The sequence below is a fragment of the Hippichthys cyanospilos genome, chromosome 9 (genome assembly GCF_059441005.1).
Source record: "Hippichthys cyanospilos isolate Australia breed blue-spotted pipefish chromosome 9, RoL_Hcya_1.0, whole genome shotgun sequence".
In the NCBI taxonomy this organism is placed as follows: domain Eukaryota; kingdom Metazoa; phylum Chordata; class Actinopteri; order Syngnathiformes; family Syngnathidae; genus Hippichthys; species Hippichthys cyanospilos.
In genome coordinates, this window is record NC_142377.1 from 21,756,895 (window position 1) to 21,777,607 (window position 20,713).

At 42.4% G+C, this 20,713-nt stretch overlaps 1 protein-coding gene across 4 annotated transcripts in view; it reads right to left on the reverse strand.

Moving 5' to 3' along the window:
* Positions 1–20,713, reverse strand: part of ephb2b (eph receptor B2b) — a 130,615-nt gene that overhangs the window by 9,884 nt on the left and 100,018 nt on the right. For 2 of the 4 annotated variants that reach the window (XM_088422757.1, XM_088422754.1), the window contains exons 6-9: positions 7,564–7,688; positions 5,620–5,782; positions 3,024–3,132; positions 1,818–1,882 (exon numbers count right to left, since the gene is read on the reverse strand). In XM_088422757.1, the coding sequence (XP_088278883.1) occupies positions 1,818–1,882; positions 3,024–3,132; positions 5,620–5,782; positions 7,564–7,688 (462 nt within the window). Of the gene's footprint in view, positions 1–1,817; positions 1,886–3,023; positions 3,133–5,619; positions 5,783–7,563; positions 7,689–20,713 lie in introns of all 4 variants that reach the window. The other 2 variants (XM_088422756.1, XM_088422753.1) reach the window with 1 other exon arrangement.

The following is a 20,713-nucleotide window of genomic DNA, read 5'->3' on the forward strand; positions in this document are numbered from 1 at the left end:
CTATGCTGTATCCTGTCTCCTTTTGTAGGCTTATCTACCCAAACGCTGTACGCGCGTGACAGCTACGTAAGCGTTTGCGATTCCACGTGCTTACTCGAGGCGAGCGTTCCAAAATGCAGCTGGCAAACCGCGATGTGAAATTGCTCATTTCGAGCCTGGAAATGTGTTTGACCAAACCGTCAATACGTCCGAACTCATGCAGCGATTCTTCTTTGTACCAGGATAGTAGATGAAGCTCATGTACAGAGAGTGGTACGAGTAACTTAAAAGTATTTGATGTAGTACTGAGTGATTGCAAATGGAAAAAAAAAAGGTCTACGGGAAAATCTACCATGCCCGATTTTTGGAGGGAATGGGGTGGAGGTGTCATTTGAATTATTGCTGCCATGCTCCAGTGGAGCCTGGAGGCCGTAAGCTCATTTAGCCGGCAAGGACACGGCCCCTTCAGGCCTTTTAGCAGTAATAATGTGTGATGCGGGCTGAAATATAAATATATTTTGCGTTCTCTCCCGTGGGCCGTTATCACAGTTGAGAGGCTCGCTCAGCTCCGGCTCTCACCTAAGCCCCGCTGCCAGGTAAATTGGCTTAAGGTGGCCTTTAAGCATCCGCAGACTTAAACGTTCCAGGGTTTTAAATCCAATTATTTGCCTCTCACCTCCGTGTCGGGTCCGGAGGTTGTTTGAGCGGACCCGTGCTTGTGCCTCGGCCACGAGAGCTTTGCGATGTTAGATGGCGGGAAGCGGATTGGGCGGCGAATCTTTTCTTTCCGTTAAAATGCTGAAATACATGTCGCTTCGGTTGGATTTACACTGCAAGTCTAAGTGTCCGTTCTGGTCAAAATAACCTCAAAATGCAATTTTTCAAAGTCTTTTCGCATGTATATTTCAAGTGATACATACCGTATGACTATGTTCATCTTCATTCAATTGTTTATTTTTTTTCTCCAAAATTAACCTTTACAAGAAAAGGTTAACATTTCCTAGGAATTATGTTGTCATTTTATGAAAATGTCTTTTTTTTAAGTGGAAAAAAAAGCTGTATTATATTGCGTTAATGTATTGCATCCATGCATGTTTTCATCCATTTAGGCTGCTATGACACATATTCCAATGGTCATTTTAACTCCTACCGTTAGCGTTAAAAAGCAAAATTTGAAAACCCAGCCCAAGATACTCACGAGCTAAACCATACTGAAAGCGTCCTCATCAAACATGGAATCGGTAATTCCCTTTTAAAGCCCAGTTGATCTTCAAAACACGGCAACAAAAGATGCAGTTCAAATGAAAATAAATGGCCGAATTTTCAATTTGAAGATGCGAGCCATCTTGAGGATTAATGGTATTAGCCCCATTTGCTGCATGGCGAGAAGCTTTGCATCGGGGCGCCAAGTTTTTCAATATTTTATCAATGGCAAATGTCTTGTATGGCATTAGCCTAATGGCGCTATGACACGAGTGAGGGGCTGACCCACTTTCACCACAATGGCTCGAGTTAACGATGACAACATGAACGACGCGCGCCCATTTTGGACGTTGCTTACACCCTCCCTCCGACGACGGGCGGGTTTACTCGCTGAAGAGTCGGGGGATTGGCGAGGGGGGGGGGTTCTGGTGGGGAGACTGTCGTCATGGAGACGGGTGTGTGCGCGAGAGGCGCGATCGCTGATGGAGACAACGGTGTGAGACGGTAGCTATGGTGACAGGTGTTGCAGAGGTAGGAGAGGGGGAGTGGGGTGTAGTGTTAAATGCAGTAAAAAGGGGGGGCCTCGGGGAAATGTGTGTACGTGTTGGGTGGGGGGTGGGGGGGGGGGTACTCACTGTGGCCACTGGTGTAGTGCTGCAGCTTGTCCGTATACTCAGAATCGGCCCTGTCAAAGCCACGCCTCCTGGGGGAGAGACAAAGAACTCTAGCGCTGGTGGAAAGACAGAAAGGAAGGGAGCGGGCGGGGGTCCAATCACACCCCAACGGCAGATCCACAGTTTCAAAACTGTGAGGTACTTGACAGGCTGTCAAGCGAATACTTTTTTCTTCTCATACTAAGTATGAGAAGTTGTCATGTTATGAGGGGGGAAGAATATGATTATGAAAAAAATGGACATTTTAATTATTTATGTTGACATGAAGAAATCAATATTATTGTTGTACTACAATACATGGATTTAGTAAGTCCAGTAGGCCAAGCTGATCATTTAAAACAAGGCGGAGGCTTTAGTCTTTGATGAGATATGGATGAGATATGGATGTAAACAAGAACTGTTTTTATGTAAAAAGATTCTATGAAGAAGCAAGTTGCCCCCCCCACCCCCCAAAAAAGAATAGTAAGGAGGATTTAATCAATCTAGACAAAGGAACTAAAATGACATTTCATAAACAATTTTCAAAAAGTTTGTATAAGAAAAAATGTGCAATTTTTGAGGAAAAAAAATGATATTTTTGGCCATTATTTCAAGGAAAAATGCAGGGATAATGAAATGGCAAAAAGCTGAAATTTTAAGACAAAAATATCCTTTTCACAAAAAAATCATTGGATTTTTTTAATTTGAGGAAAATTCATTCATCCATTTTCAGAGCCACATCCTCATGAGGGTTGCTGGCGCCTATCCTAGGCGTGGAGGAGGCGACAGAAAAAAAAAAAAGCCTCAACTGACAGTAAGATTTGTAATCTAACAAGACAAAAAGTGCTGACATTAAAAGTGTTGGTTGTTTAACAGTTGAGCGTTGCGGCGGAGCATCTTCCTCATATCAAAGCCTCGCGCGCGTCACGGCAGAGCAGCTGCGCTGAAGGCGCTGACAGTCGCTATGAAGTGTTAATGAGGATACAGTGCAGCCGTTGTCACGCTTTATGTGACGCGTCATTGGGACTTTTACGGAGTCAAATCGGAAATAATAATGCGGCACGTGTGCCGTTGTCAGACGCGGGCTTGCAAAAGATCTTCGCTAGGGATTTCTGCCTTTATAGAAATCGCAGATTCCAGAAAAACGAAAAGCGACGAGAAAAACATTGGAATGGGCGGGAGGCTCACCGGTTGCACACGATGATGAGGACAACCACCGCGATGAGGAAAACCAGGCCCGCGGCCGCCGAGCCGATGATGAGGGGCAGCTTCTCGCGGATGCTGCTGTTGTATTCGGCTGCCGACGACAAACGGAGCAGAAGTAGCGTCCATTTGAAAACGGAGAGATAAACACAAATAACGAACTCGCGATTCACACAATGCACGGGTTTTCTCCCGGTACTCCAATTTCCTCCCGCGTTCGAAAAACATGCATGGTAGGTATATTGGACACTTGAAATTTTCCTTGGGAGCGGATCCCGCTTAGTGCCTGGAGACAGCTGGGATGGGCTCCACTTGCCCGCCACCTTGGTGAGGATAAACCGATAAGGAAATGGATAGATGGATGGATGGAAGTTCTTATGGTTCAGTCATTTTTTTGACTCATAAAATTCATGATTTTTTTTCTCCAGCCATCAAAGAGTGATTTTTTTTAAATCCCCCAAATAAATCATGAAAATGTTTGCCTTTTACGTTTTACGTGGGAAAAAAACAACGCATTCTTACAAGCGAGTAGTACGTTGAAATTTCACAAGGAAGAATATCATAATAATAATGATAATTGAAAAGACTCAACATCTCGCAAGAAAATCACAATGTAGGTATGATTTTTCAATTAACAATGCAATTAATTTGTTCATTCATTTGCAAAATAAAAAAGCATACTTGTACACAGATTTTTTTTTAAGCTTAAGTGATATTTGTAACAATAAACAAGTTGATATAATAGTATCATAAGATGAATAGTCCTAATTCATACAATAAAAAAGTCTTTGAAGAAATGTTCAAGAAAGTAGTCGTAGTTTATAAAAAAAGATGTTTACAATGTATGTTTTTGTTTTAAAATAAACATTGTCATATTTTATTGCTTTATTTTTCACTATTTTTTACATGTCTGTTATTTTACGAGATAAAAGTCATCACGATAAACTAATAGTCGCGATTTATTGAGAAAAATGGGGAATTCTGATCATAATTTCTAAGAAGAACTCATAAGTTTTAACGTACAGTAAAATAATTCACGATTCCTCGACAAAAAATAGTCAGGATCACAAGAAAAAGTTTTAAGGTTTACAAGAAAATGTTCGGCTGTCAGATCTCGCCGTTTTAACGCGAGATAGAGTACATGTTTAACCACCGAAGCCCATCCCGTTTGTCCCGCTATCCCTTTGAACGCGTCCGTCCCGAGGGTGACATTTAAGCGGACATGAAATCCATACCACAAGAATCAGCTGCTAAACAATAAATAATTCTGTGCTTGACTGTAAAATCACCACTAAGAAGCTTTTGTGCTGAGAGGTATGTGTGTGCGCGCGCGAGTTGATGTATGGCATTCCGGGCTAATGGCGGTCCTGGGAACTGCGGGCCGAAGGAAATGAGCTTTTCAGAGGGAAAAGCCACGAATGGTTGTAACATTAACCTACATGAGCGATGTAGTGTAATGAATATGTTCCTGCTTCTGCGTAGCGCCGAAAGAAGTGCAGAAAACTGAGAACGTATCCTTCATCCGAGGACTTGCAGGCGGAGGGCTGCTATTGGCTATCGGCGTCCGATGTGTACACGTGCAACGGCATAAGTGGCAGTCCGGATCCAGTTAGCCGTTCAACCTATCCTAGCTGACGAATTTCCAGCTCGCTTAACTGCAACAGGAAGCCTATGGCTAAAAATTAATACCTTCATTTCGTTCAGTTGGACATTACAATTTTAACCGAAGCAATAAATCTGCCAAATATTTATTTGAAGAAAGTTTTTAAAATACATCCTGTGCAAAATGGTGAGGCAACAATGCTGTATACTGAGTTTAAATATTTACGTAAACTCAATATTCATCGCTTGTTAAAAAAAAGTTGCAAGTCATAGCTTGTGGCTAACTCGTTTGAATGCTACATTTAAGTACTGTATTTTCCGCACTATAAGGCGCACCTAAAAGCCTTAATTTTTTTTTCAAAAGCTGATGGTGCGTCTTATAATCAGGTGCGCCTTATATATGCATCAATATTGAGATTGGGATTCGTAGATGGAAACGAACTGAAAAAGTAAGCTTACCTGTTTCTTTTGTGTGTTTACAGTTGAACAAGGTTGGCCATATTGACATAAAGTTGTTATGCTATTGAGAGTTTAGAGTTATTATTTGAGTTATTATTGTTATTACTTTGAGTATTACTATATTGTGATTGAAAAAGTTTTATAATATGTAATTAATTAAGGGTGTGCCTTATAATCCGGTGCGCCTTATATATGGAAAAAGTTTTAAAATATGTCATTAATTGAGGGTGCGCCATATAATCCGGTGCGCCTTATAGTGCGGAAAACACGGTAATTTGTAACTACGGCAAACACATCTTGTAATACATCAATCCAGCATTCTGCAGCTTGTACAAAACCCCGTCTGCTTTTTGGCTAATTTTCAGCCTGGCAATTTTTAAAAGAGCGAATTCATCAAATTCATTCGATTTATTGCCGAGCCCGTAAATAAATTGGCTTCACTGCGATAATACTTTTAGAGGTGAGCGCAGTGGTGACATAAGCATGGCATTTAACTAAAAGAACTGCTTTGACTGCTCACCTTCCGTCATAGTCTGGAAGAACAGTTTACCGCTGTAGTGTCCAAAGCCGGCGACGGTGCGCGCCCGCACCTGGAAGACATAGATGGTCCCCGATTTGAGGCCTTTGACGACCGCCATGTTGGTCTGGCTTCGCACCACGGTGGCGTTGTACTCTGACTGGCCCTGAAGGTGAAAGAATGAGTTTGCCCTTCATTAGTGGTCCCACAAACATTACCCGAAACGGTAAGGACATTTTCAATACCGCGGCAACTTGAAAGGTAAGATTTCACGGTAGTGCAGTGGCCTGTGTCACCGGCGGGTTTTGTGACCACCAGAGCAGAGCGCGGATGGAGAACGCTGACACGTCTGAGCTGCTACCCGTCGGCCCAGCCGTCACTCAGCGCGCACTCGCGGGTCACGCTGGGGGCCCGAGACGATCGTTTTGACAAGCTTCCTCCGTCGTACGCGCCTACGCTTGTTTGTACGCGCCCGCCTGTGCGCGTCTACTGCTACGAGACTAGGAGCGTTCCTCTGAGAATGAATGTTGCTTGTATTTGAAAAAAAGAAAAGAAGAAGACAGTCAGCGCAGCCTTTTTTTTTTTTTTTTGCTTACGAGTCTCTTGGGTACCTCTGCCGCAGAGCCCGGTGTGGTTTCATTTATTTGGGTTTTTCGACGTGAGGAGACTCGATAATACACTTGCGGGCTGCACAATCTAATGGGATCCACTCGGAAATAAAGTTCCGCCTTCACCAAAGTAACGGTTCCTACTAAATATGGAAAGTAGGGTGTCCCGATCCCGATCAAAAGATCGAAAATCTGGAAGGAAAAAGATGACGTTTTTTTTATTCTTCGCATTTTAAGTGCTACGAAGCAACAGAATAATCCAGAGGTTGACATATATTGCCAAAACAAAAACATATACAGTATATACATACATTTTACACCACACAACATGGCAACATGGCCAAAAACAGAGGAAGTAAACACAGACAGTTGGGAAACGTTCTGGTAGTGGGAAGCTAATGTGACGCTAGCTAACAATGCAAACGTCTGTAAAATGGAAATATTTTATTGTGAAAATTGGAGATAGTGCGGCAGTGACTTACATTGTATGCCAATTAAACATTTCGCAGCTTACTTGGACTCAGACTTGGGTGCAAAAAATTTTGGGACAGCTCTAGTGGAAAGTATGAAAAAGCATGGAAATAAATGATTGGCAGGTATTAAAAATGATGGTTAAAAAAATAAGGTATGGAGTGTTCATTTGATTATATTGAATTTATTATTTCCTCAACAATTATATAATCATATAATTGCTTATATTTATAATCGTATCATTGCTTAACTTGATGGTTGCTTTGCAGTTACCTGAGCCTAAGAATCAAGTGACTTTCTGTCATCGTTTGTCTTTCATAAGTAAACTTTCATATTTCGAATTGAAACCCCAAATCTGCCGAGGAGGTTACAATTAAACTTCACAGGAATCTTCTGTACTGGACCCAGGCCGAAGACCTACAGTAAATGTGTACATGGGTGTTTTTATTATGTTTTGATATTTTCCTAGACTTTTCATATGATAGGTGTTTGTGCCATTGTACGCCATGGTGGAATGGAACCGGTCAAGTGCCAGCCAGTTCTGGCGTCATCCCTCATTTCGATTAGATATCAGGGCGTGCTACGTGCAAGAGTTACACACGTAAAAGTGTGTTCATACAGGTAGGATCTCATTGTGTCATGTAAAGAGATTTTAGTTGTTCAGGTGGGTTTTCTGCGGGTACTCCAGTTTCCTTGCACGTTCTAAAAACATGCTCGTTATCGTCTAAATTGTCTGTTGAGTAGCTTGAACAAGCATCGGACTGTTAATCTGTTAAAATGAAGATATTAAGAATAATTAAAGAATATATTTTAAGTGCAATTACACGGGCAACGTGTTGACCAAAGAGGGCAGCGAATAAATGTGTACCTTTTCATAGTACTGCAGCTCATAGTCCAGGATGACTCCGTTGGGCTGGTCTGGTTGGGACCAGGAGAGAGTGATGCTGTCTACACTGCGGCTCACTCGGTGCATGATGGACACTGTGGATGGCGCTGTGGAGAGATAACAGAGAACAGAGATGACGGCATTGTTTATTCAAACAGAAGCAGCGAACTAGCACTGATTTTCACATACATCATCTTTTTTGATTGCAATAATCACCAATCAGCAGGCGCTACCGATGCATTCAACAAACAAATAGATACAGAGTCATTTTTTATTTAATTTAGCTCTTGCTGTATTTCCTCCCTAACAGCTTGAAAAGCCTAGCAGCAATTTTCCATACTTCAACATTACATGTTGCGTCCCCACCCCCACGTTGATTGCTGGTCTTTCCTTCAAGACACACAGCTGCTCCTCTGTTCAAAAGTAAGGAAGACCCACATGACCGAAGTTAAACTCATATCCACGTGAGCTGTGTGGAATTTAAGCAGACATTTGACAATACATCAGCCAAAATGATGCCATTCTTCAGACACGTTTTCAGAGGGAGGTTTGCCAAAAGCTAAGCAGAGCCGCAATAAGGTTTTTGATTGCACAGATTAGTGTTAGCGTTTAATAATCGGCGTACACTTGATTACTTGGCAAAGTTGACGATGCGGTAGAAGCGCGGAGTTACTGCTGTTTGGTGATGCGAGGCAAACATCTTCACCACTAAACCACCGCGTCGCTCCTTTATTATCCGCACTCGTTTTAAAAGTCTTCCGAATGTGAACTGACCTCAACTGTCAATTCCGTAACCATCAGTTGGGACTGATGTTTATCTCAAGGTGGGTGGCCGTTGACCTGCGGCTCTGTGCACTCCGCCGCTAACAAACGCCATCACGTCAACGCCTTTGACGGCCATTACGATTAGTTCAGGGTGCCGCGGGTCAGCGTCAAGCCAAGGGAGACGCAAGTTAAAAAGCACGCGCGAGACACACCGACAGGAGGGGTGCCGGGAAAGATTTATGGATACAAGTCGGCCGGCTTGTTCACCCGCACCCCCGACCAAATGCGCACACGATCCCACATGGCGGTTCCCCCGGAGTCCCCAGGACATGTGTTCTACTTAGTAGAAAGCGACAGCAACCACACAATTCTATAGGGTATAATAATGGGGCGTGCGGCTGCATATGGTGCGTTTCATGGGCCTTGCAATTTGCCGCCTTTGTGTCTAAGTTACGCAGCGACTAAGGAGAAAAAGATTCAAGTAGTTCTGTATTTTGCAGCGACGATGGCGGTCTAGTCGTGTCGGGGAGGAAGGTTGAAATGAATGTAAAGATTAGGTCTATTATTCTCATACTTGTCTCTTACGAACCAAAGCTTTAAGAAACTTGAACAATCGAGGTCATCGATGCTGGTTTAAAAACACCTCACGATCCTCTCAACAATCCGTAAATTAGTGGGCATCAAACCCAAGAGACGCCTTTCGCCGCTTGTTTGCAATCACTTCCTTAATAAAGCAATCAGTCCTGCTGAAGGGAACTCACGAGTATCCTGTTACGGATGCACACAACCTCAAGACCAGCACATGGCCGCGTTTCCATTAAACGCACGCACGGCAACCCGATACGAGGCCGAAGAAACAAAGGCAGCTCGCGTGTTGCCATACGCGGCACGGACGCATGCCGGTTGGACACAGTAACAAGTCTCCGTGTCGGGAGGCGAGACGCCCAGACGCTCACATTATCGTAAACGGGCAGAATGCGAGTGCAAGCCAGAGTCAATAATTGTCTCGATCCAGAGACATAAAAGGGATTTAAGGTTTCAACGAACTAGTTATCACAGACCCCCAGACATCAGGGGGGGGGGGGGATCTTTATTCTTTTTTAATTGTGGCCACAGTAGAGATTCAGTGACCCCCCTGGTATCTGCCAGATACTGTGAGTAATGAACGGCCTTCCAAAACGATTTATAATTGTCTAGGGATGACACAAGCTGGTGCTGAAGGCCACTTTTCGATTAGTAAAGGCTTAAATGGAAAGCCGAGCCAAAATTATTATTTGTATAGCATATTTCCTATGGCCAATATGAACGTAGCCAAGATGAAAACACAATATAGCAGTACATTAAAAACGCATATATCAAACAAACAATGCAACAAACAAACACCAAAGCTGATTAAACGCTTGTAAAAACAGATATGTTTTATGATTACATTTAAAAGAAGATATTGTTGGAGACAAGAGGACTTCCAAAGGCAAACAGGTCCATTGTGTTGGACCATAACAAAAAACAGATCATTTTGAATGAATACATGGTGCATTGAGGAGAGATCCAAGGTGTCTCTCTTGTGTATAGTTAATGAGCGTGCTGGAAACATAAGGCGGTGGCAGCATCATTAACATATTTAGAAAACGCCGCAGGCCCCATTGCTATTCTAATTCATTTTGCATTTCTGTAATATGTATCGAGCAACAAAATCCGCCCATTGTAAGCAAGCTCAGGTGGGCGTCCTTTTTGTCGAAAATGGGTTTATATTACAATTATAAACAGGGCTCATTGATGACCAATCGCAGCTCAGCTCGCAAAGGTCATGTGATCAAAGTGAGAAATCACATGAGCCGAGATCAATCGTTACCTGTGATGTCATTTTTTTTGTTATTTTTGCTTTCATTAAGTAAGGTAGTTCAAATTTGTCCCAATCTAAAAACTCAGAAGCAATGAGTTCTTGCCTCTGTTTGTAATTTCCTCACAGTTGTTGCAATACAAAATACATAGAAAGCACCCAATTACTTTATATTAATACATGAAAAGAAAAGAAAGAATGCAAGGACCCTCCCCAAAAAATTAAAATGAAGGCTTTCTCATCAAGGACGGTCATATTTTTAAAAGGGAGGGCAAGCTGACTGAACACAATCACTCTATTCATATTCCCCCCAAATTAATCAAGTGGTGATAATGGGAAGGACAGGGATTGTAAGTTCACCTAATTAAATTAGATGGCTGATTTGGGAAGATAAATGATGTTCATGAATAGGACCGCAAGTTTGCCACATCCAGTGCCGGAGTCAGACATTAAGGCCTGTCTGCGAGTGCTAGAGAAACACTAACACTCTGAACAATTTCTTCACTTATGAACAGATTCGATTCAAGGAGAAAATGAATAAACATAACACGATTCCCTCTTGTGGTTTGCCATGTAAGCAAATTGTTTCCGCATCTCACTCCATTGCCTCTTTTTCCTTAAGGAATTGCGGATGGAAGCTCATCATTTCTAACAGCCCACTACAAAGCACAACGGACATGCAAATGACTGCAGACCGGAGAAACTAGTTCGGATCTTTTTCAACGAGAACCAATCGGCTGCAAATTTTCTGATCCCCCCCCTGATTTGAGATGGAGTGATTGGTTATCTAAAGGGATGAAAATGCAAGCAATGAATACAACACAAACTTGAAAGATTTGAAAAAGGATAATGATGGGAGAAAAACTTTAAAATTCCAAGAAAATGAAACATGTATTTAAGAGATAAACTTGTAAAGTTACAGGTATAGACTTAAAAATAAGTGACACATTGAGACATTGTCTCAAATTACTACAAGATGGCACCGGCTTGTCGACTTGAAACAACCTTAGGGTTCCCGCTAAGGATAGAAAATGACATTCAGGGTTATTTTTGTAGACATCGCAGCATAAAAACTGCCATGTCATTGTGCCGAATGTAGTTTAGAACGTTGCTATATGGTGATATGGCCGTGAACCGTTTTTGTTTTTGTTTTTTTTTAATCTATACCTGACGCACCTGGCAATATAGTGACAGAAAGTAGCAATGTCTTTACACCTGGAGCAAGTGGTGTAATTCGAATCTGGAAACTCAATCCTTGAACACAGTGAAACGCACGCTTGGCACTAGACTTGAAGTGGGCACAATTACTTGGCCTCTCAGGGTAACGTTGAGCTGAATTTTTGATCATTTGGTTTTATCCGTCTTTATACTGGTCCTTCAAAATAACATTGTACGCTAAACTGGTCATGGTGCAAAAATGTTTGGGGACGGCTGTGTTCGGGACCTTTAATTAGCTTTCTTCGCACGTCGCAACATCTGCAAAGTGCAAACATGTGGCTCCTACTTGATTACAAGTCACACAGCACCCCTCTCTGCTGTGATTTAGTTTGGAACTGTGGGGAGGTAAAGAGAACAGGACAAGAGCCCATAAATCCCTTTTCCTTTACATGGTAAAAACACGTTTGCCTAAAATGCATTCTGGTCCAAAGGGTCCCAAAACAGCTGTCGCTTGGGGCTCTGCTGCCGCCTCTCTCTCGGGCCGCCATCGTTTACGAGCGCTGCATCGGGAGCTCTTTAGCGGCGAAGTCCGTATTTGCATGTACGTGTAGCTCTCTGGCACCGCGCCCCTGTTCCACAGCTGCAAAATATTGAGGGTTTTACATCTACAGCAATTTTCCAAAGTGAGCTTCGACTCGATCAAGCTTCAAACCATCTGCGGGGAAAAGATGGACTACCACCATCCCACTTAAACTTATAAGCCCATTTTTAAATGAGCATTTTATGGTCCCTGGAAATGTATTGGTGAGCTTGCAGATGTTTGGCAGGCCAAGAAGATACATTTACAAGCCAGATAAGACAATGCTGATATAGCTTCGTTTGCGGTCTTGGACTGAAAACGTTTTCGGACTGAACGTCTGTGAAAATGGTATATCTGGAGATGTACCATTTCAGTTTCTGTAGCATTTCACAAAGAACACATGCACAACCACTGCTTACAAAACAATGGAGTGTCCCATTTTGAACTTCATATTTTTAATGTACAACACATTGTGCCGTATTTGCTATCTTGCTGAAACTATGTTTTAATCTTATTCAAGTAAGCCTCCCCTCAACCCGCACAGAGGAATCTTTTTTATTGTAGTGTGACTGGTTCATGCAATAAACTGTATGTGTGTGGCGCGTAGAAAATCACCAAACACAAAGCAAAGAAAAATTATTATTTTGTTGTTTAGCTCATAAATGCTTAGTTGCCCCTTTCAATGCTATCCATTAAAAAAAAAATAAAAAAAATCCAATGTCTGGGCCGAATTGGGACTGGTTAACATGTCCACCTCACATTATAGAGGTCCCAGGTTTGATTTCAGCTCCAGCCTACCAGTGTGGAGTTTGGATGTTGTCCCCATGCCTTCGGTTTCCTCCCACAAAAAATGAATAAATGGATGGATGCCAATTTCAAGTGTTTGGACTGACACTGGTTAGTGTTTTTCAATTTCCTCACCCTGATGAATAATCCAGAGCGGCCCTAACCTTCTTTTCACGTCAAAGATGCATAAAGTCAAGTCGTTCATTAGATCATGAAAATATTCATCATGGGGAGAAACCTGTTTCTACACTGTGCACACGATAATAAATACTTTAAGTCTTGAATCTTGAATCAGGTTTTGTAGTTTTCAGTGAGTCTGATGCTGCTCCCCTTTTAAATTGCAAGCGTTTGAGGAGTAGTAATGAAAACAAGGCCTTTTCAAACTGGACATCTACAGTACATCCGCATTTTCCCAGACCACGGTCCTGGGTGTTGAAATACACTTAAAAAACACTAAAATATTCTAAAAACACGCAACGCTCTTTGACAAAAATAAGTTCCTTCAGAGTATAAGATCTGGGACAAAACAAGTCAGGCAGAAACAATTCAAGCTGACAGTATTATTCCGTAAAAGAAAAAACGTATTTGGCAAATATTTACGGATTTGCTATGGCCTTTAAACTCTGGGTTGAATGCTTTAAATATTGGAGCTGTCTGTCAAAGCTTTGTGGAAGGATGGTTTTGGATCACACGGCTGCGGAAGGAAAGTCAACAGTTTAAAGAGATGCTTTGAGGCAACGCTGTCGTCTGCCGAGAGAAAATCCTGCTAAACCCACAGGAAGCATGTCAACAAACATTAGAAAGAAACCATATGGATTGGTTGTTTTTTCCTTACCCCAAAACAAAACATTTGATCACACGCATGCACAAATATTTTACAACCATTTTGGAATGTTTATGTTCAATGCAAATGTAAAACGGGGGTTTGCCCGTTTGTCATTCAGATGTGCTAAGTATGAGTTCACTTTACCAATTCTATCATATCCATTTAAAGAAAACATGGCCCTATTTACATATTTTCTCCAAGACTCCACCTTTTAGCCTTCATTTCCTCCCTGCGGATCTTCAGCAGTTTATTGAAAAACTCACCGAGCTGCAGTTTGTATATTTTTCTATAATGCTCGAAATATGCCAGATGGTGATGATGTCAAAATCTTGACTATTAGGAAAAAAATAAAGGGCCATAGAGATACTGTGTTGAAGTAATATGCAGTATTCTCCGCACTATAAGGCGCACCAGATTATAAGGCGCACCTTCAATTAATGCCATATTTTCAAACTTTTTACATATATAAGGCGCACCCTCAATTAACGACATATTTTAAAACTTTTTCAATCACAATATAGTAATACTCAAAGTAATAACAATAATAACTCAAAACTCACAAAAGCACAGTAACTCAATCTCAATATGAGCAACCTTGTTCAACTGTAAACACACAAACAAAACAGGTAAAGCCTACTTTATACTTCATTCCCAGTCTACGGATCCCAATCTCAATATTGATCCATATATAAGGCGCACCAGAATATAAGGCGCAGCATCAGCTTTTAAAAAAAAAATAAGGCTTTTGGGTGCACCTTATAGTGCAGAAAAGACGGTACATTGTCGGGAGGACCTCATTTTCGCATGTGTTGAACGTAGAGAAAGTCTTCTTTGCATGTGCATGTACAACATATAAGACAAGTTTAAACTAATATTTAGGTGTTTTAGTATCATAGCGTGCGGTATAATTACAGGTTAAACGATCAATATGGGCAATTATGCTTCATCTTCCAGCAGTGTTGAGGTATCAGTGCCGCTCCATCTTTTTTGTCATTATCAAAACATGAATGCAGCTAAATTATAATGATGACATTAAGTGGAGAAAATAACAATTGCAGACAGGGTAAGACAGTTTTAACCTTGTTGTATAATGCTGACTGAAAGTGAAAGTGATATTATTCTGTGTCTATTCCCCCTCAAAATATTTGCTGTTGGTAAATATTTAAAGCAGCGGTGGCTTGACATCACCTGAGAAACGCACAGCTCCAAAACATCTCTTGTAAATGTACCGTCGAAAATAGAAAATGTTGAATTATTAACAACTCCCTTATGCACGTCGCCGCCCCCTTGTGAGCCAAAATATCAGCCACCGGCTAACAAAGTCAAACGTCAGCAAAATGTGCACCAGTGCAATTCTGGAAGAAGGGGTGGACCATATCCTTGAAAAAAAAAAAAAAAAACAATCAATCCATTGGCTGGTTTTGTTTTTAATTATCGACATGCTTGCTCCTGGCCGAAGCGAATAAATGGCTGCATTAAAGTCTGATCGATTACACCGTCATTGAAAGTGTACCGCTTGTGCACTCAACAATTATTTGTATAATCAAATTACGTTCCCTTCTTACAGTCCACTGGGCCAAGAGACCGGGGCCTTTTAACCCAGATTTATGCACGGGCAATGAGCGCACTCTTTTCCCTGCATGTTACGACGTATGCTGATAGATGAGGGAAAAAAAGCCCACGTGACTTGTAAATGATTCATAAACACGATCAATTAGTTAACATTTGATGATCCATGAGACGATTTACCTCTGGGAAGATAAATTCATCGAGTAGAATGCATGGATTATTTAAGTCACCTTGCAGGATGCTCATTCGTCTGATTGTCCGTCCGTCCGTCTATCCATCCATCCATCCATCCGCTTGAAGCAAAAATGCTCTGCGGCACGGTATATATTATTTTCCGCCGTCCACAGCTCAGTGAACATTGAGAAAGGCCTCCGAGGAGGTCTAACGCCGAGCCCTCCCGTCTGACCCTCGCTGGCAGGGACCATATGCGTCCTCCTCCTCCGCGCCTCATTTTGCCACTACGTGCGCCCCTCAGAGTCCCCGTACACGTCGCTGACTCTTGTGAATACAACGCAGGCTCGGCATGTTCCAACCACAATTTCAGGGCGCTATACACAACTGTACAGTAGTTCATTCATATGCGCCACGCACACCGCTGCATTTCAAGTGAAAACACGATGAAAAATTGACTTTTGAATGGCTTGTATGGGAATACATTGGACCGCTTGCTTTATGGGGGGAAAATGCACACTGTCAATTGAATTATAGCAGGTTGTGAAGCATCATCTATATCATGAAGCTAATTGAGAAAATAACAAAATGTGCAAAGCTCCAACCTTGGCAAGAGGTGCCTATCCTCTAGGATCTAAATCAAATCAAACCCTCAGAAAAATGGAAGCATGCCAGGCCCACTGTGATTTTTTATTTCTTCCTATGACTTTACTTTATCATGCACACAAAATGCATAATGTTTGTATGCCACAATATAGATGTTTTTAATCTACCTTCATTTCTTTCTATAAGGCAACTTCACCTTGGTTTTTACAAGATTTGGGGGGTGTCAGAATTCTGAATTCCAGGATCCCACAAAAAAAGGGCAGCCCACAGGAGCAATCTGTACTAAGGTCACAATTTTTAAGCAGTTCATTCGAAATCACTAAAGTGATATTTTCACATTTTGGACCTAAAATAGGAATTTTTTTGGTCCATCAGTATTAGTATTGAAAAAATATCCCCAATACATCTCTTTCAAAGACGACGTTGATTGCTCCGATGCATTGATTTATCATGGCAGTCCCATCTGGCTGTGCCTCAGTGCTTTTCACACCAGCAGTCCCCACGGAAGTCCTTCTTCAGCACATCTCGGCCAATGGCGCCGTAATTAAGCCATAGCTCTTCCCTCGGACCATATGCATACACCGCTGCGTCTGATTGCACCCTCAGTGCCCAGTGACTAATGCGATTCTCTTGCACCATTGGCCAGTTTAGGAAACCATCAAGTCACTCAGTACGCAGTCAATTCCACCACCTCTAATTGGTGATTCCTTAAACAAACCCATGGAATCTTTCGCCGACTATGCTAAATTCATCCTCTTTGTATGAGGGCAGAATTATTCACATTATATACTGTTCTACTATTCTGCAGCTCTGTAACGCTGATGACAAAGAAGGTACTACGGTTGTGTGCAGTGAGATTTGTTTTCTAATGTAAAATAGAGGATACGATTTCCAAACTGAAAGTGGCTTTCATAACACCTCGTAGGCCTGGGTACATTTTCACCCTCTGGCACCAAATCCAGACTTTTCATTTAATAGTATGCAAAGACCATCACTTTGGTGTACAAACCGAGTGAAGTTAAGACGTGACTCATCGCTACTAATATGCTTGGAGCCCGTGCCGCAGAATTAGCAGTGCTTTCATAAATGAACACCATCCATCCTTTGACGTTAAATGTGTAATTAGGCCCCACACGGTTCAAGATAAATTTTTATTTGGAACCTTTCAGGAGCGGGAGGATGAAGCCTGGAGCTAACAGTGTCTTTGATTTGCTTGCCAAGGCGAAATGCCGGCGCTGGCCTCTTTAGCAGTGGACGACGCACATACATTTTAGCTGCTTACTTCCATTTGACATATTTGTTGTTTTTATGCATTCACAAACAGCGGAGGGGAATACTCACCGGACTCTACATCTGCAATGCGATCCTAGATCCGTTCCTACAATTACCAATCGCTGAAACTGCCCACGAATGAATCCTGTTTGGTTGTGTAATTTAATACCATGACATACTTTCCAGACTATACATTTAATTTGACATAAATGGTACATGGTTAATACTTACTTAGCGCTTTATTTACACCCTACAGCAGCGTTGCTCAACCGCCGGTAACCCAGTACCGGTCCGTGGATCAACTGGTATGGTGCTGAATGGGCCGAACCCGATATAATGAACTCGTAATGGCCTGTAAGAGTTGCCTCGTGTTTGTGTTGTTTAGCCGCCCTCGTTTTTGAGTCATTAATCTAATTTCGGTTCATTCCAAGTTGTATTCATGATTTAATTATCTAGTGGGCACTGGGCAGTGATGGAATCAGATGAAAAACACACTAGTTTTCCAGTTTACAGCCACTCAACAGCGACCCAGTGTTTTTGTAAATTCCACTTAATATTAGTGTTGCTCGTGAGTTGTGTTTTGATTTTCTTGACTGTTTGTTACCACATTGTACAAACGTTGAGTTTATTTGCTTGTATCGTGAATAACGGTGCGTTATAATTGTACGATATATTATTGCATGGTTTCAGTTTTACAAAATATAACCTTCATTCACTCCAAATAATTCACTCCAGCTTCTTCGTTTCTCTTATGACTGTTGATATAATGGAGTACATGAAGAATGAACAACACTGGGGGTTGACTGTACTGCTTTCCTGCTGCCTGTGCAGGCGATTGCTGCCAGTGTGAACAGCCAGAACTGCCCGCGGTAATTAGGAATGACATGATGTTTATGTAACCTCCAAGCCTCACAAACCAGATGCAATTATAGGCTCCTGGTCTGCGTGACCCCCGTCCTTGTAGCGTAGCACCACAGTCCCGCGGGTGAGCCTAGTTCTGCAGTGTCACCGACGGGGGGTTCGGGGGTAGGGGTGAGGTTTGGTGGCGGTAAAACAGAGGCGGGAGTTTCTTTTCACAGCTCCCCGCGAAGGCCGCTCCCGCCGCATAATCTAAAGTGACGGGCACTTGAGCGGAGAGGGCGCAGAGCCCCCGACTTCCGCAAGGGCTCCTCGGCAGTGGGAAGCGGGGAAGCCGAGGGCCGGGGCAGCAGACTTATTGTGGTCCGGCGAGAGAAAAAGGGGGCAGGGCGGGGGCCTCGTTACAACGCTTAACTGCACTCACGGGCCCTCATTAATCCACCGCGCCAGTGACTTAAATAAAAAAAGACAATAAAAAGAGGCTGCCATTTGAGTAAAAGGCCTCCATCTTGGAATCTCCGCATTGTAATGGCTACTTTATGGACCTGTAAGGCAAACGGATATCAGTAAACACTAACGTTTTTCTACAGAGGCTCAATTTGAGAGGAACATCTAAAAGGCTTCCGCCGCACAGTAAATGAGAAGGACTGCGTGTTTAGACAAATGCAATAAAAGCTGAGTAGCATTAGGTGCCTCAGTCATACAACAACATGCAGCGCGGTTGGGTGAGGGGGTTGAAAGATGAGACATCGCGGGCACATGACGCTGTGGGGAGACGAAATAAAAAAAGAAAAAGGCCTGTTGGCTCGGCACGACGGCTTGCAATGGCACGTGATGCACTTGATCGAGACAATTAAAGAGCAAATCAATCCGTTAGCCTCCCTGGAATCTGTAGGGGAGGACAAGACTTCAAGCGCAAGGACTAAAACATGCAAAGCTCAAATGTTTGCGGAGGAGATTGGGAGAGATTTGGAGGCGTCTCTTGATAAAGCCGTTGAGATAGAGGCTGGATTTACACTCTATCCATTCTTGAAACTACTTATGCTGCTAAGGGTTGCAGGAAGCTGGAGCTGCTCCCAGCAGACTTTGGCCAAAAGGCTGACACGCTGGACTGGTTGCCAGTCAATCACAGAACAAATATAGAGACAGACAACCATTCACACTCACATTCAGTTCCTGAGTGAGAGCTGATTCCACGCGGCCTCTATTAAAGTCAGACTGGACACCATCAGCGTAGCTACAAGTGCTTCATTCTGATTTAAGAGCTGTATCAAAAATTTTGCCAAGTACATACCAACTGCCTACAGTTAAGGAACACATCAAGCAACTCACAAGAGTAGAAGATTTAATGGCAGGTGTCAACTAAAGACAATGAATGTACGGGTCTAAAAAATAATAGATAAAAGATACAAACATTAACGGTTAAATAACTCTTATCAAAACTGATTTAAAATGTAGGATTACGGACTCAGCCCAGCATTTAATAGGGGAAAAAAAAAACAAAAGTAACAAAAAACAAATTCAGTTATTGAAACCCCACCTGAGCAGTTTACAACTACCGTATTTTCTTCGCTATAAGGCGCACCTAAACATTTTTTAAACAATGATGGTGCACTGATGGTGCACCTTATAATCAGGTGCGCCTTATATGTGGATCAATATTGAGATGGGGAATGAAGTGATAAAGTAAGCTTTACCTGTTTTTTTTAGGCCCCATTTCAGTACGGACAGCAGGGGTGTTGCAGGTGCTGCAATTACCATTGTCCATAGCTATAACAAACATGGCCGCCCCCAGAGAATTTCATGATGACTAGACCTATGAGTATTTTTAAAATATGCTGTTGGTCTTTAAGAACAAATTCATTTGCATTTTTTTGAAATTTACAATCATTTAATGTATTCTTTTTTAATGACAATCTTACACACTGTCCCTTTAACGTACTTCTTCAACACCAACAATTGTACTGCTATCCAAATCTGGAAGCAGGGGGGTAGATGTACCATAGACGTCAGATTTGTATCCAACGTTGGAACAAGCTTGATTCCATTCCGAGATATCCAAATCCATTCTTTTCTTTCCCACTATATACTTTAATGCTCGACACATGTCCATATCGGGGGCCGAAAAACTAAAAAAAAATCATGCAGCGTCACTTCAGCCTAAAAGGCAGATCGCACCGCGAGGAAACCCTTTTTCCCCCTTACCGGAACACTCGCCCATAAACACTGAGGCGAAGGCAGTGTTTTATATCGTTTAAAATAACGCGGAGTGGCTGGGCGAGCTGCAATCAGCGCTGAATGGCGTAGGACGGGCTACACTTTGCAAATCCTGGCCATGAGGTTGAAGTGTAAGGAGCAGCCTGATTCTGTCTGCCTAGTCATTGACAGCACACTCTGAGCCACTCATCTGCATACATCAGCATACAATCCTTGTGTGTGCACTCTACATTTTGTGCTTATGGAGTGCTAAGTGGAAGCCTAATGGTGTTCACTTACCAGCAGCCTTGTGAAAGAGTACAAATGGGTTTTTGACTTTTTTTCCAATTTGTACTACAATGTATTTCAGCACCTTGATTACAGCAAAATAAAATGACAAGATATTTTTCACTGACTTAATGCCTGAACCGCGGAGCACAAAGCAAGAGAAAAGCGCCGCAAGTCCAGTGCGAGACATGCGATTTACTCCCTGACGACGTGAAAG